Source organism: Salvelinus fontinalis, chromosome 37, assembly GCF_029448725.1.
Source record: "Salvelinus fontinalis isolate EN_2023a chromosome 37, ASM2944872v1, whole genome shotgun sequence".
In the NCBI taxonomy this organism is placed as follows: domain Eukaryota; kingdom Metazoa; phylum Chordata; class Actinopteri; order Salmoniformes; family Salmonidae; genus Salvelinus; species Salvelinus fontinalis.
This window is the reverse complement of record NC_074701.1, coordinates 27,497,255-27,510,483: the sequence shown is the minus strand read 5'-3', so window position 1 is coordinate 27,510,483 and position 13,229 is coordinate 27,497,255. Positions and strand designations below refer to the sequence as shown.

The window sequence follows — 13,229 nt, the reverse complement described above, 5'->3', positions numbered from 1 at the left end:
GCTAGTGATGGTGCTGCTGGTCCTCGCTAGGCTAGTGATGGTGCAGCTGGTCCTCGCTAGGCTAGTGATGGTATAGCTGGTTCTGGCTAGGCTAGTGATGGTGCAGCTGGTCCTCGCTAGGCTAGTGATGGTATAGCTGGTTCTGGCTAGGCTAGTGATGGTATAGCTGGTCCTCGCTAGGCTAGTGATGGTGCAGCTGGTCCTCGCTAGGCTAGTGATGGTGCAGCTGGTCCTCGCTAGGCTAGTGATGGTGCAGCTGGTCCTCGCTAGGCTAGTGATGGTATAGCTGGTTCTGGCTAGGCTAGTGATGGTATAGCTGGTTCTCGCTAGGCTAGTGATGGTATAGCTGGTTCTGGCTAGGCTAGTGATGGTGCAGCTGGTCCTCGCTAGGCTAGTGATGGTGCAGCTGGTCCTCGCTAGGCTAGTGATGGTGCAGCTGGTCCTCGCTAGGCTAGTGATGGTGCGGGTGGTCCTCGCTAGGCTAGTGATGGTCCATCTGTTGTTGGTTTGACACAATCCTTATGTTTTGAGCTGACTATATTTGACTCCTGTTTATTTTGTTTTGAAAATATGAGTTACCAGCTTCAACCTCCGGGCATATGGTACATGAATAGAAGTTACCTACTTTACCTGTACTTAAATAAGTGTAACCAACCCCCTCACCATACAATACCACACATTCCTCCATGCAAACATCATACATGTGATGTTCATTGCTACAAGCGTGTGCCCACCCACCAATTCACTCCCACCAGGGTTGAACCCTGACCCTTAAAGCCATAGTTGTCATTTGTCATTCTCCACTGTTAGTTGCCTCCCAGGCCTGGGTCCACAGAGACACAGAGTGTGCATAACCAAAGAAGAACTGACAGGTGACATTCTGCAGCCCTAGGGAAAGTGTGTTCACTGACCTTTGACCTCAACATATAGCAGCACTAGGCTTTATGAAAGTCAAGTTGAAGTGCAAAGCTAAGATACACTGCATGACCAAAAGTATGCTCGTCGGACATCTCATTTCAAAATCATTGGCATTAATTTGGAGTTGGTTCCCCTTTGCTGCTATAACAGCCTCCACTCTCCTGGGAGGGTTTTCCACTAGATGTTGGAACATTGCTGCTATAACAGCCTCCCCTCTTCTGGGAAAGCTTTCCACTAGATGTTGGAACATTGCTGCGGGTACTTGCTTCCATTCAGCCACAAGCGCATTATTGAGGTTGGGCGATTAGGCCTGGCTCGCAGTCGGCGTTCCAATTCATCCCAAAGATGTTCAATGGGGTTGAGATCAGTGCTCTGTGCAGGCCAGGCAAGTTCTTCCACAAACCCTTTCTTTATGGACCTCGCTTTGTGCACGGGGGCATTGTCATGCTGAAACAGGAAAGGGCCTTCCCTAAACTCGTCTAGAATGTCATTCTATGCTGTAGCGTTAAGATTTCCCTTCAACGGAACTAAGGGGCCTAGTCCGAACGGAACTAAGGGGCCTAGTCCGAACGGAACTAAGGGGCCTAGTCCGAACGGAACTAAGGGGCCTAGTCCGAACGGAACTAAGGGGCCTAGTCCGAACGGAACTAAGGGGCCTAGTCCGAACGGAACTAAGGGGCCTAGTCCGAACGGAACTAAGGGGCCTAGTCCGAACCATGAAAAACAGCACGACCATTATTCCTCCTCCACCAAATTTTACAGTTGGCACTATGCAGGTAGCGTTCTTTTGGCATCCACCAAACCCAGATTCGTCTGTTGGACTGCCAGATGGCAAAGTGTGATACATCACTACAGAGAACGCGTTTCTACTGCTCCAGAGTCCAATGGTGGCGAGCTTTACAACACTTCAGCCGAAGCTTGCGATTGCGCATGGTGATCTTTAGCTTGTGTGCGGCTGCTCGGCCATGGAAACCCATTTCATGAAGCTCCCGACAAACAGTTATTGTGCTGACGTTGCTTCCAAAGGTAGTTTGGAACTCAATAGTGAGTGTTGCATCTGAGGACAGACTTTTTTTTACGCATTACGCTTTTCAGCACTCGGCGATCCTGTTCTGTGAGCTTGTGTGGCCTGAGCCGTTGTAGCTCCTCGACGTTTCCACTTCACAGTAACATCACTTAACCGGGTCAGCTCTAGCAGGGCAGAAATTTGATGAACTGACTTGTTGGAAAGGTAGCATCCTATGACGGTGCCACGTGGAAAGTCACTGAGCACTTCAGTAAGGCCATTCTACTGCCAATGTTTGTCAATGGAGATTGCGTGACTGTGTGCTCGATTTTATACATCTGTCAGCAACTGGTGTGGTTGAAATAGCCAAATCCACTAATTTGAAGGGGTGTCCACATATTTTTGTATATATAGTGTATCTTTTCCCTAGGGGTGAATACCCAGCCTCGGATACCTGAGATGGAGGATCACGTTCTGTTTTAACAGTTACGGTAGACATTCTTTACATTTGAAAAGTGGAACTAGCCATAAACCAAAAGGTAGTCGTAACTCATAATAGACTTCATTACTCCGGGAAAGTTGTTTTGCTCTTGTATTTGGAGTTGGTACTAAAGGTTTAGAGCTATGTGTGTTCCTTCCTGTGTGTTTCTGGATCCCCTGGGTTTTTTACGGGAGATCTGATGTGAGTAACAAATCACCTTTCAGTAATACAGTGGGGATCATTAACGCCCCATAAAGAGCTATAGAATGGGAGCTGGCCAGATGGCGTCTGCTGTTATATGAATAATAGTTTTGAATACTGTGACTCTGCAGGGGCATTACAGGACATGCTGATGACAGAGAGGGAAGGAATGAAGGCAGGGGGTGATGCAGGCAGGGAGTGATGAAGGGAGGGAGGGTGTGATGCCGGAAGGGCGGGAGGCAGGCAGGGAGGGTGTGATGCAGGGAAGGGAGGGAGGCAAGCAAGCAAGCAAGGAGGGATGGTGGGATGCAGGAAGGGAGGCAGGCAAGGAGGGAGGGTGTGATGCAAGGAGGGTGGGAGGCAGGCAGGCAGGCAAAGAGGGAGGGTGTGATGCAGGAAGGGAGGCAAGGGGGGAGGGATGCAGGAAGTCTGTGGAGCAAAAGGGAGGGAGGGAGAGACTACGGAAAAAGAAGGAACAGCACATCAGAAATCAGCTCAATGTAAAAGAAGAATCCATAGACTTGAACCACTTCTGTGAAAATTGTTAAACACTAAACAAACAACAACACGAAGAGTTATCTATCCAAAACGGACATGTATGGGTAAACCCCTTCTCCAATCTTTTTGGCCCTATAACAAAGAACAAACAGCAAAAACATATAAACTCAGCAAATAAAGTGTCACTGTCAATGGCGTTTATTTTCAGCAAACTTAACATGTGTAAATATTTGTATGAACATAACAAGTTCCACAGACATGTGACAGAAATGGAATAATGTGTCCCTGAACAAGGGGGGGTCAAAATCAAAAGTAACAGTCAGTATCTGGTGTGGTCACCAGCTGCATTAAGTACTGCAGTGCATCTCCTCCTCATAGACTGCACCAGATATGCCAGTTCTTGCTGTGAGATGTTACCTCACTCTTCCACCAAGGCACCTGCAAGTTCCCGGACATTTCTGGGGGGAATGGCCCTAGCCCTCACCCTCCGATCCAACAGGTCCCAGACGTGCTCAATGGGATTGAGATCCGGGCTCTTCACTGGCCATGGCAGAACACTGACATTCCTGTCTTGCAGGAAATCACGCACAGAACGAGCAGTATGACTGGTGGCATTGTCATGCTGGAGGGTCATGTCAGGATGAGCCTGCAGGAAGGGTACCACATGAGGGATGTGTCTTCCCTGTAACGCACAGCTTTGAGATTGCCTGCAATGACAACAAGCTCAGTCCGATGATGTTGTGACACACCGGCCCAGACCATGACGGACCCTCCACCTCCAAATCGATCCCGCTCCAGAGCACAGGCCTCGGTGTAACGCTCATTCCTTCGACGATAAACACGAATCCGACCATCACCCCTGGTGAGACAAAACCGCGACTCGTCAGTGAAGAGCACTTTTTGCCAGTCCTGTCTGGTCCAGCGACGATGGGTTTGTGCCCATAGGCGACGTTGTTGCCGGTGATGTCTGTTTAGGACCTGCCTTACAACAGGCCTACAAGCACTCAGCCCAGCCTCTCTCAGCCTATTGCGGACAGTCTGACCACTGATGGAGGGATTGTGCGTTCCTGGTGTAACTCGGGCAGTTGTTGTTGCCATCCTGTACCTGTCCCGCAGGTGTGATGTTCGGATGAACCGATCCTGTGCAGGTGTTGTTACATGTGGTCTGCCACTGCGAGGACGGTCAGCTGTCCGTCCTGTCTCCCTGTAGCGCTTTCTTAGGCGTCTCACAATACGGACATTGCAATTTATTGCCCATTTAGTGTCCTACGTTTTCATAACTGTGGCCTTAATTGCCTACCGTCTGTAAGCTGTTAGTGTCTTAACCTCTAACGAGCCTCTACCCTGGATCCGGGAGCACCCCCCCCCCCCCACCCCCCACACTGATTAGCATCGCTAGCATAGCGTCACAATTAAATAGTAGCATCTAAATATCATTAAATCACAAGTCCAAGACACCAGATGAAAGATACAGATCTTGTGAATAAAGCCACCATTTCAGATTTTTAAAATGTTTTACAGGGAAGACACAATATGTAAATCTATTAGCTAACCACGTTAGCAAAAGACACCATTTTTTTACTCCAACAGTTTTTTCCTGCGTCAGTAGCTATCACTAATTCGACTAAATAAAAATATATATAGCCACTAACCAAGAAACAACTTCATAAGATGACAGTCTGATAACATATTTATGGTATAGCATAGTTTTTTTTTGAAAAATGTGCATTTTTCAGGTATAAATCACAGTTCTACATTGCAGCTGCAATCTGAAATAGTGCCGACGCAGCCAGAACAATTACAGAGACCAACGTCATATAACTAATTACTTGTCTTAAAACATTTCAGAAAAATACACAGCGTACAGATATTCAAAGCCCAACATCTGGTGAATCCAAACAATATTTCAGATTTATTAAATGTTTTATAGCGAAAACAAAATGTAGCGCTAAATTAGCATAGCTATGCCAGGCAGAACCAGCTGGGCGCCCACGACCAGTTCACATGCACGACAGATATATGAAATAACATCGTAAATTGGGTCTTACTATTGCTGATCTTTTATCAGAATGTTGATCAAGGTGTCCTTTGTCCAGATGATTCCTTGTTTCGATTCAGAATGGCAACTTTCCCACTTCATTTGGCATTGGTACTGGTCGAGTGGCACGGATCTCTCAAACGAAAATAAAATCAGAGAACGGAACACCGCAAAACTCCCGAAAAAATTAAAATAATCTGATTAAACTATATTGAAAAAACATACATTACGATGATATGGTCACATGTATCAAACAAAATTCGAGACGGAGATAGTTTTCATCCGTAACGGCAGCAAAACAGTAGACAATCGCACCTCCAAGTCGCGCGATTCAGAGAACCGGAAGTTGTCGGTCACGCCAAAGAAATAGGTCTTATTTCACGTCAGAACAAGATAAACAAAAAATTTCTCCTCTGACGTCCTCTTGACACCCAGAGGAAGGCGAATGAAGTGTGTTTCGGGTCATAGGTGGCGTGACCATATATAGGCAGAGCGTTGAAGCGAGCATAGACATCTTGCATTCTACTTCTTGGTCAGGGAAAGTGCTGTCAAATGACTTATGTTTCTCTCAGAGACAAAATTGAAACGGTTTTTGAAACTAGAGATTGTTTTCTATCCAATGGTATTAATTATATGCATATAGTAAGAGCAATAATTGAATAAGAGGCAGTTTAATCTGTAGAGCAAATTATGCTAATGTGAAAACAGCACCCCCTCTCAAGAAGTTAACGACCGTTCTACAGGTGCATGTTCGTTAATTGTTTATGGTTCATTGAACAAGCATGGGAACCGTGTTTAAACCCTTTACAATGAAGATCTGTGAAGTTATTTGGATTTTTACGAATTATCTTTGAAAGACAGGGTCCTGAAAAGGGAAGTTTATTTTTTTGCTGAGTTCACATGATCAAATACAAATCTTAGAATCAACTATTAAAAACTATCAGAACCCACTGGGTTTTCCAATTACATTGAATGAACTACAGGACAAAATACAAACCCTCCAACCCCAAAAGGCCGGTGGTGTTGATGGTATCCTCAATGAATGATAAAATATACAGATTACAAATGGCTATACTTAAACTTTTTAACATCATCCTTAGCTCTGGCATCTTCCAATCCACAAAAGTGTAGACAAATTTGACCCCAATAACTAGCGTGGGATATGCGTAAACAGCAACCTTGGGAAAATCCTCTGCATTATCATTAACAGCAGACTCATATTTCCTTTGTGAAAACAATGTACTGAGCAAATGTCAGATTGGCTTTTTACCAAATTACCAAACGACAGACCACGTATTCACCCTGCACACTCTAATTGACAAACAAACAAACCAAAACAAAGGCAGTCTTCTCATGCTTTGTTGATTTCAAAAAAGCATTTGACTCCATTTGGCATGAGGGTCTGCTATACAAATTGATAGAAAGTGGTGTTGGGGGAAAAACATACAACATAAAATCCATGTACACAAACAAGTATGCGGTTAAAATTGACAAAAAACACATTTCTTTCCACAGGGTCGTGGGTTGAGACAGGGATGCAGCTTGAGCCCTACCCTCTTCAACATGTATATCAACGAATTGGCGAGGGCACTAGAACAGTCTGCAGCACCCGGCCGCACCCTACTAGATTATGAAGTGAAATGTCTACTGATGATCTGGTGCTTCTTTCCCCAGCCAAGGAGGGCCTTCAGCAGCACCTAGATCTTCTGCTCAGATTCTGTCAGACCTGGGCCCTGACAGTAAATCTCAATAAGACAAAAATAATAGTTTCCAAAAAAGGTCCAGTTGCCAGGACCACAAATAGAAATTCAGTCTAGACTCCGTTGCCCTAGAGCACACAAATTCCTATACTTACCTCGGCCTAAACATCAGCGCCACAAGTAACTTCCACAAAGCTGTGAACGATCTGAGCGACAAGGCAAGAAGGGCCTTTATGCCATCAAAAGGAACATACATTTCGACATACGAATTTTGGATCTGGCTAAAAATACTTGAATCAGTTATAGAACCCATTGCCCTTTATGGTTGTGAGGTCTGGGGTCTGCTCACCAAGCAAGAATTCACGAAATGGGACAAACACAAAAATATCCTCTGTGTACAACGTAAAACACCAAATAATGCATACAGAGCAGAATTAGGCCGATACCCGATAATAATCAAAATCCAGAAAAGAGACGTTCAATTCGGCAATCTCCTAAAGGAAGCGATTCCCAAACCTTCCATAACAAAGCCATCACAAGTGCTCAGCTCTGTTCACAAACACACCCCACAGAGCCCCAGGACAGCAACACAATTAAACACAACCAAATCAGGAGAAAAAACAAAAAGATAATTACTTGACACATTGGAAAGAATTAACAAAAAACAGAGCATACTAGAATGCTATTTGGCACTAAACAGAGTACACAGTGGCAGAATAACTGACCACTGTGACTGACCCAAACTTTAGGAAAGCTTTGACTATGTACAGACTCAGTGAGCATAGCCTAACCATTGGGAAAAGGCCGCTGTAGGCAGACCTGGCTCTCAAGAGAAGACAGGGTATGTGCACACTGTCCACAAAATTAGGTGGAAACTGAGCTGCACTTCCTAACCTCCTGCCAAATGTATGACCATTTTAGAGACACATATTTCTCTCAGATTACACAGACCCACAAAGAATTAAAAACAAACCCAATTTTGATAAACTCCCATATCTATTGGGTGAAATACCACAGTGTGCCATCACAGCAGCAAGATGTGTGACCAGTTGCCACAAGAAAAGGTCAACCAGTGAAGAACAAACACCATTGTAAATACACCATATATTTATGTTTGTTTATTTCTTACCTTGTGTACTTTGCACATAATTTACATTTGAAAATTTCTTTATTCTTTTGGAACTTTTAAGTGTAAAGTTTACTGTTCATTTTTATTGTTTATTTCACTTTTGTTTATTATCTACTTCACTTGCTTTGGCAATGTTAAGATATGTTTCCCATGCCAATAATGCCCTTAAATTGAATTGAGAGACAGATGGAGATAGACAGAGACTCAATGTTTAGGTTCGGAGAAAGAAAATCCATTAAAGGGGAACGTTTATTTCCTAGTTAGGATCCAGATTGGAGGTTTGAAGAAAGTTTAAAAACTTGACTCTATACCTTCCAAGCGTTCTCATGCAGTCATGGAAGGTCACTGCTTCACTCTCATTGTTATTCAGCTAAATAGCCAGTCCAATCACCCTGAGTAGGCCACTCCAAGGGATAAAAAGTCCAATGTCACTTCTATAATCTGGAAGCAATAGATTGTTTTATGTTCAAGGTGGTAGCTAGACTGATGCTTGGCTTGAGGAGTGTGATCTAGACTCTACACTGAAGCCCAGGCAAGACCACTCTCTGTGATTGGTGCTCTGGTATACAAGGCAGTGTTTGGCCAGATATGTCTGCTTGGCATGGCTAAAGGGCCTCACAGAAACCTGTCATTCATTATAGGCGCTAGAGTACTGGGTTGTCACTGGACATTGTTCATTTGGCTTTATAATGAAATGAGTCAACAATCTCCATCATCAGCTTCTTCTAAACTCAGCAAAAAAGAAACGCCCTCTCACTGTCAACTGCATTTATTTTCAGATAACTTAACATGTGTAAATATTTGTATGAACATAACAAGATTCAACAACTGAGACATAAACTGAACAAGGACCACAGACTTCTGACTTAACAGAAATGGAATAATGTGTCCCTGAACAAAGGGGGGGTCAAGCATGGGAAACAGTGTTTAAACCCTTTGCAATGAAGATCTGTGACGTTATTTGAATTTTTACGAATTATCTTTGAAAGACAGGGTCCTGAAAAAGGGACGTTTCTTTTTTATTCTGAGTTTAGAGTGAACAGGTTCGTGGAAAGCATTTTCGCTTTAGGTACTGTATTGTCTGTACAGTAATGGAACAGTTTGGCATTTTGGTTAGAAAGCATGCCTGAACCCAGATCAAAACCTATCTATGGTGAGTGATGCTTTTTAATCATGTGATGCTGAAAGACATTGTAGCCTACTACAGTACATGAGATGTTTCATCACTTCAAGTGTCAACAGGTTTCACCAGTTTCAAGGAAGTCTCATTCAGTAGTTAATGGACTGATAGGACTTCCTCTCCTCTCTGCTCCTCTCTCTGTGAGCTAATTAATTAGTTCCACCTGTGGAAGAGGCATTACTCTGCTGCTCTCTCTCTGTCGGCTCCGCCACTCATGCTGAGATGGTTGTAAGCGCTAATTTGTTTTTGTTTCTCTCTGCTAACCTTGGAGGGGGAGAGCGTTATTAGCTTTTTGTGCTTTTCTTCTGCGAGAGATTAAATTCAGGTCGACACAAGGCAGTTTTAATTTGCGTTTAATTCTTTTCTCCCCTCATCACCCCATCCTCATAATTCTAATTAGATTTGGGTGAAATGAACTCTAATTAAAAATGTTTTGTCCCCCCACCACCCCCTACCCCCTGAAATGCAACTGGCAGTGACGTCTTCAACAAGAGTGCCCTGTTAATTTTCTGGTGCTGCAATATAATCTGTGGTATTTGTTTCATTAGCCCATTGTTGATATAGTCCCAACATGTTGTGCATGTCAGCAATCAGGTTTTCAAGATATTCAACTTTCAAAGTACAGAAATACAGCTGGTATGATATATTTTGCATCAAATAATACTGCATTTTGCATCAAAATGAAAGTTACATATCTTGAAAACTTGATTGCTGACATGCTTTACATTTTGGGACAATATCAACAATGGACTAATGAAACAAATACTAAAATATCGTTTTTGGGTGGAATGTTCCTTTAAGTCTTCCATTTAAATGAGGTTTGATTTCCCCTTCAAGATGGTGTGCTGACGATTTTGTCTGCTGATTCCCCTGTCATCTTCCCCTTTCTCCCTGTTCATTATTCATGGTTCTTCTGCCAATATCCTGGGAGGAAATTAAATGGGGGGGAGCGTTGTGATGAGTATCAGGGAGTTTCAATATAAAGGCAAGGATCCTGCAAAATCATTCATCTCCAGTACACATCAGATGGTGTGGAGACGCATTTGGCTGACTGTCAGTGCATGTCTGGGTTATTGATTTACTCTAGCTCCAGGCTTCACGATAGGTATTAGGCCTTAGATAGTGCCAAAGTCAGGATTCCAGTTGAACTACTGGTGATGGGGCGGATGTCACAAATACTTATTTTGGTCTGTCCCTTTAACCACTGGATCACCTACGCACATCTCTTATCTTATTTTGATTTGACTCTTATTATTGATATTGATGAATGTACTGCATTGTTGAGGGAGCTAGCACATCGACATTTTGCTGCGCCTTTAATACCTTCTGTAAACTGTATGCGATGAGTACAATTAAATTTGATAAGAAAGCAGTGTGGGTCTGAGTGACCGCCTTCTGATCTGGACTGTCTTTCCCTTTAAACAGCGATATCACAATTAGCCATGCACTGAGTGTGGTCGTTTGCAACCTGGCTGCACATTTAACGGCCAGGAACAGTTTATATCTGTGTAAATGCCACATTTACATTTTGCAAGAGTGGACGTGTGGCCTGTAAAGCATCAGAGAATTATAAAATGAAACGGTAAAGCACAGGATTGTGATCGCTCTCAGAGCCATTACTCTGTTCACAGTGTGGTATCCCCAACAAACAAGATCAATGGATGAATAAACTTGTTTATCAAGTCCTATTCAGAGGCAGCTACATAATAAACAATTCAAAAATGCTATGTAAAGAGGTTGACGTTTATCCTCTCCTAGGATCCCACTAACAGTGGGAAAACTGAACGTTGTGCTGTCTCAATTTAACATGATTTGCCTGGTGATATTGACAAAGAGAAGAAATCGACTTTGTTGACTATAATTTTTCTCTGTTATTTGTTTGCCCTGGGGAGGCTAAATTCGTTTTGAGAGACGGTTGGTAGATAATCACAGATGGAAAAATAGTCTCGCTACATTCTGGGCTGTGTTGTCAGAGCTGCTTCAGGTATACTCATTGTAGTCTACCCATGGTTCAGTGCAGTTCATGACCATTGTCCTAGGAGATTGGTAATCAAACTATCATTGAGACCCTGTGCGCCCACCACCACCCTAGGATTGCTAAATAGCAGCTGCAGTGAATTAAACTTTAATGATATATATTTTATTTATTTATTTATATTTATTTATTTTATTTTTTGCAATCGTAAAGGTATCTTTTCTAGCTGCGGTTAGTTGTTTATGACAGCCCTGTGTGTAGGTTATGGCCCCTAGTGCTCTGGTATGCTCACACACACAGTGTTAATCACACCTGGGCTTGGTACAGCACACCCAGTTCTACAGCCATTATACAGAGCCAGGGGGATCATGATATTCATACAGGCCATTCTCCACTGGTCCCTTTGGTTCCACAGCTTCTATGTCCACAGGATTCTCATACGCGTTAATAATTCAGAGTTGACACTTCCATTGTTGTGTGTGTGTGTGCACGCGCAACAGTGCAGACGGAGGGGGGGGGGGGGTGTGTGTACCCAGTCCCGTTCTGTGATTCAGTATGTTCTGTGATTCAGTATGTACGGTAGGGTGGTATGGTACAGGCATACTGAAATGAAATCCAGGCAAGAAAGGAACACAGGAAAGGAACACTTCTCCCCTGTTGCTAGGTAATGGACCTGGAGCTGGGTTAATTGCTGAATTAAAAAGCATGTAACAGAGAGAGCCTGGCAGATTGGGTGGGCTGCAGAGAACAAATGCCAAGGAGCTCAGATTACCAGGCTACAGAGCGTTAGAGTCCTTAAATACACAGCTCATTCTGGGGTCCAGGGGGGTTTCAGTCACGGTTGCTTGGGTGATAGTATGAGTAGGGTGTGGCGGGTCACAGTGGCGGTATAATTTCTTGGTATAGCGGTTGAGTGCTTGACCCTACACACGTTTTTGAAAAGTACTTCTTATATGTCAAATGTTCCTACTGAAGCCATACCTGTAGCCTGAACTCTGTGCATGTTTGTTTCAGCTTGTGATGAATGGAAAGTGCTGCCCAGACCAGATCTCCACCGTGACGTCAACCGCTTTGGCCACACCTCTGTCGTCAGCAATGGGTCAGTCACTTGCATCCAGTATATTGCCCCTCCGTTACTTGGTATTTGTAGTTTTTTATCTCAGTTTTCTTTCATCAGTTTCCTCAGTGTTCCCTGGTAATGATGTGTACTCTGTGTTGTGTTCTCTCCCCAGGTCAATGTATGTGTTTGGTGGTTTCTCTGGTGTGCTGCTGAATGACGTGCTGGTCTACACCCCTCCCAGCTGCCAGGCCTTCAGTGAGGAGCCGCGCTGTGCCAACGCCGGCCCTGGCATCCGCTGTGTCTGGCTTAGGGACCACTGTTTCCCCTGGGACAACAGCCATGCCAACGGCAGCGTGCCCGCTCCCTTCTGCCCTCCACGCACCAGTACGTGTTGTATGACATTGCCCTCGTCACCATTTGAGTTTACATACCTAGCAATACTTAACTTGGAAATTGGGATGGCAACAATTTACTCAAGTTTGTAGCCTCCACGATGATTCAATCCACACCTGGATATATGTGTTCGCCTGTTTTTATCTCTATGTTTCTCATGGGGAGGGATGATTTCACTTCCCGCTCTGGTAGTTCAAATCAAAATCTAATTTTATTTGTCACATGCTTCGTAGACAACAGGTGTAGACTAACAGTGAAATGCTTACTTATGGATCATTTTCCAACAATGTAGAGTTAAAGATAAAATGGAAATAGTGACACGAGGAATAAATACATAGTGAATAATAAATACACATAATGACTAAAAATAACATGGCTATATACAGGGAGTTGAAAATAACATGGCATTTAGAAGTCTAATGGCTTGGGGGTAGAAGCTGTTCAGGGTTGTGTTGGTTCCAGACATGGTGCATTGTTACCACTTGCCGTGCGATAGCAGAGAGAAAGTCTGTGGCTTGGGTGGCTGGAGTCTTTTTAACAATTTTTGGGGGCTTCCTCTGACACCGCCTGGTATAGAGGCCCTGAATGGAAGTTCGGCCCCGGTGATGTACTGGGCTGTATGCACTACCCTCTGTAGCACCTTGCGTGGT

General features: G+C 43.9%; 1 protein-coding gene across 2 annotated transcripts in view; it reads left to right on the top strand.

Annotated features, from left to right (window-relative positions):
* LOC129836447 (attractin-like protein 1) overlaps nt 1–13,229 on the top strand; it is a 331,683-nt gene that overhangs the window by 71,292 nt on the left and 247,162 nt on the right. For both annotated transcript variants that reach the window (XM_055902623.1, XM_055902622.1), the window contains exons 11-12: nt 12,141–12,225; nt 12,359–12,570. In XM_055902623.1, the coding sequence (XP_055758598.1) occupies nt 12,141–12,225; nt 12,359–12,570 (297 nt within the window). The remainder of the gene's footprint in view (nt 1–12,140; nt 12,226–12,358; nt 12,571–13,229) is intronic.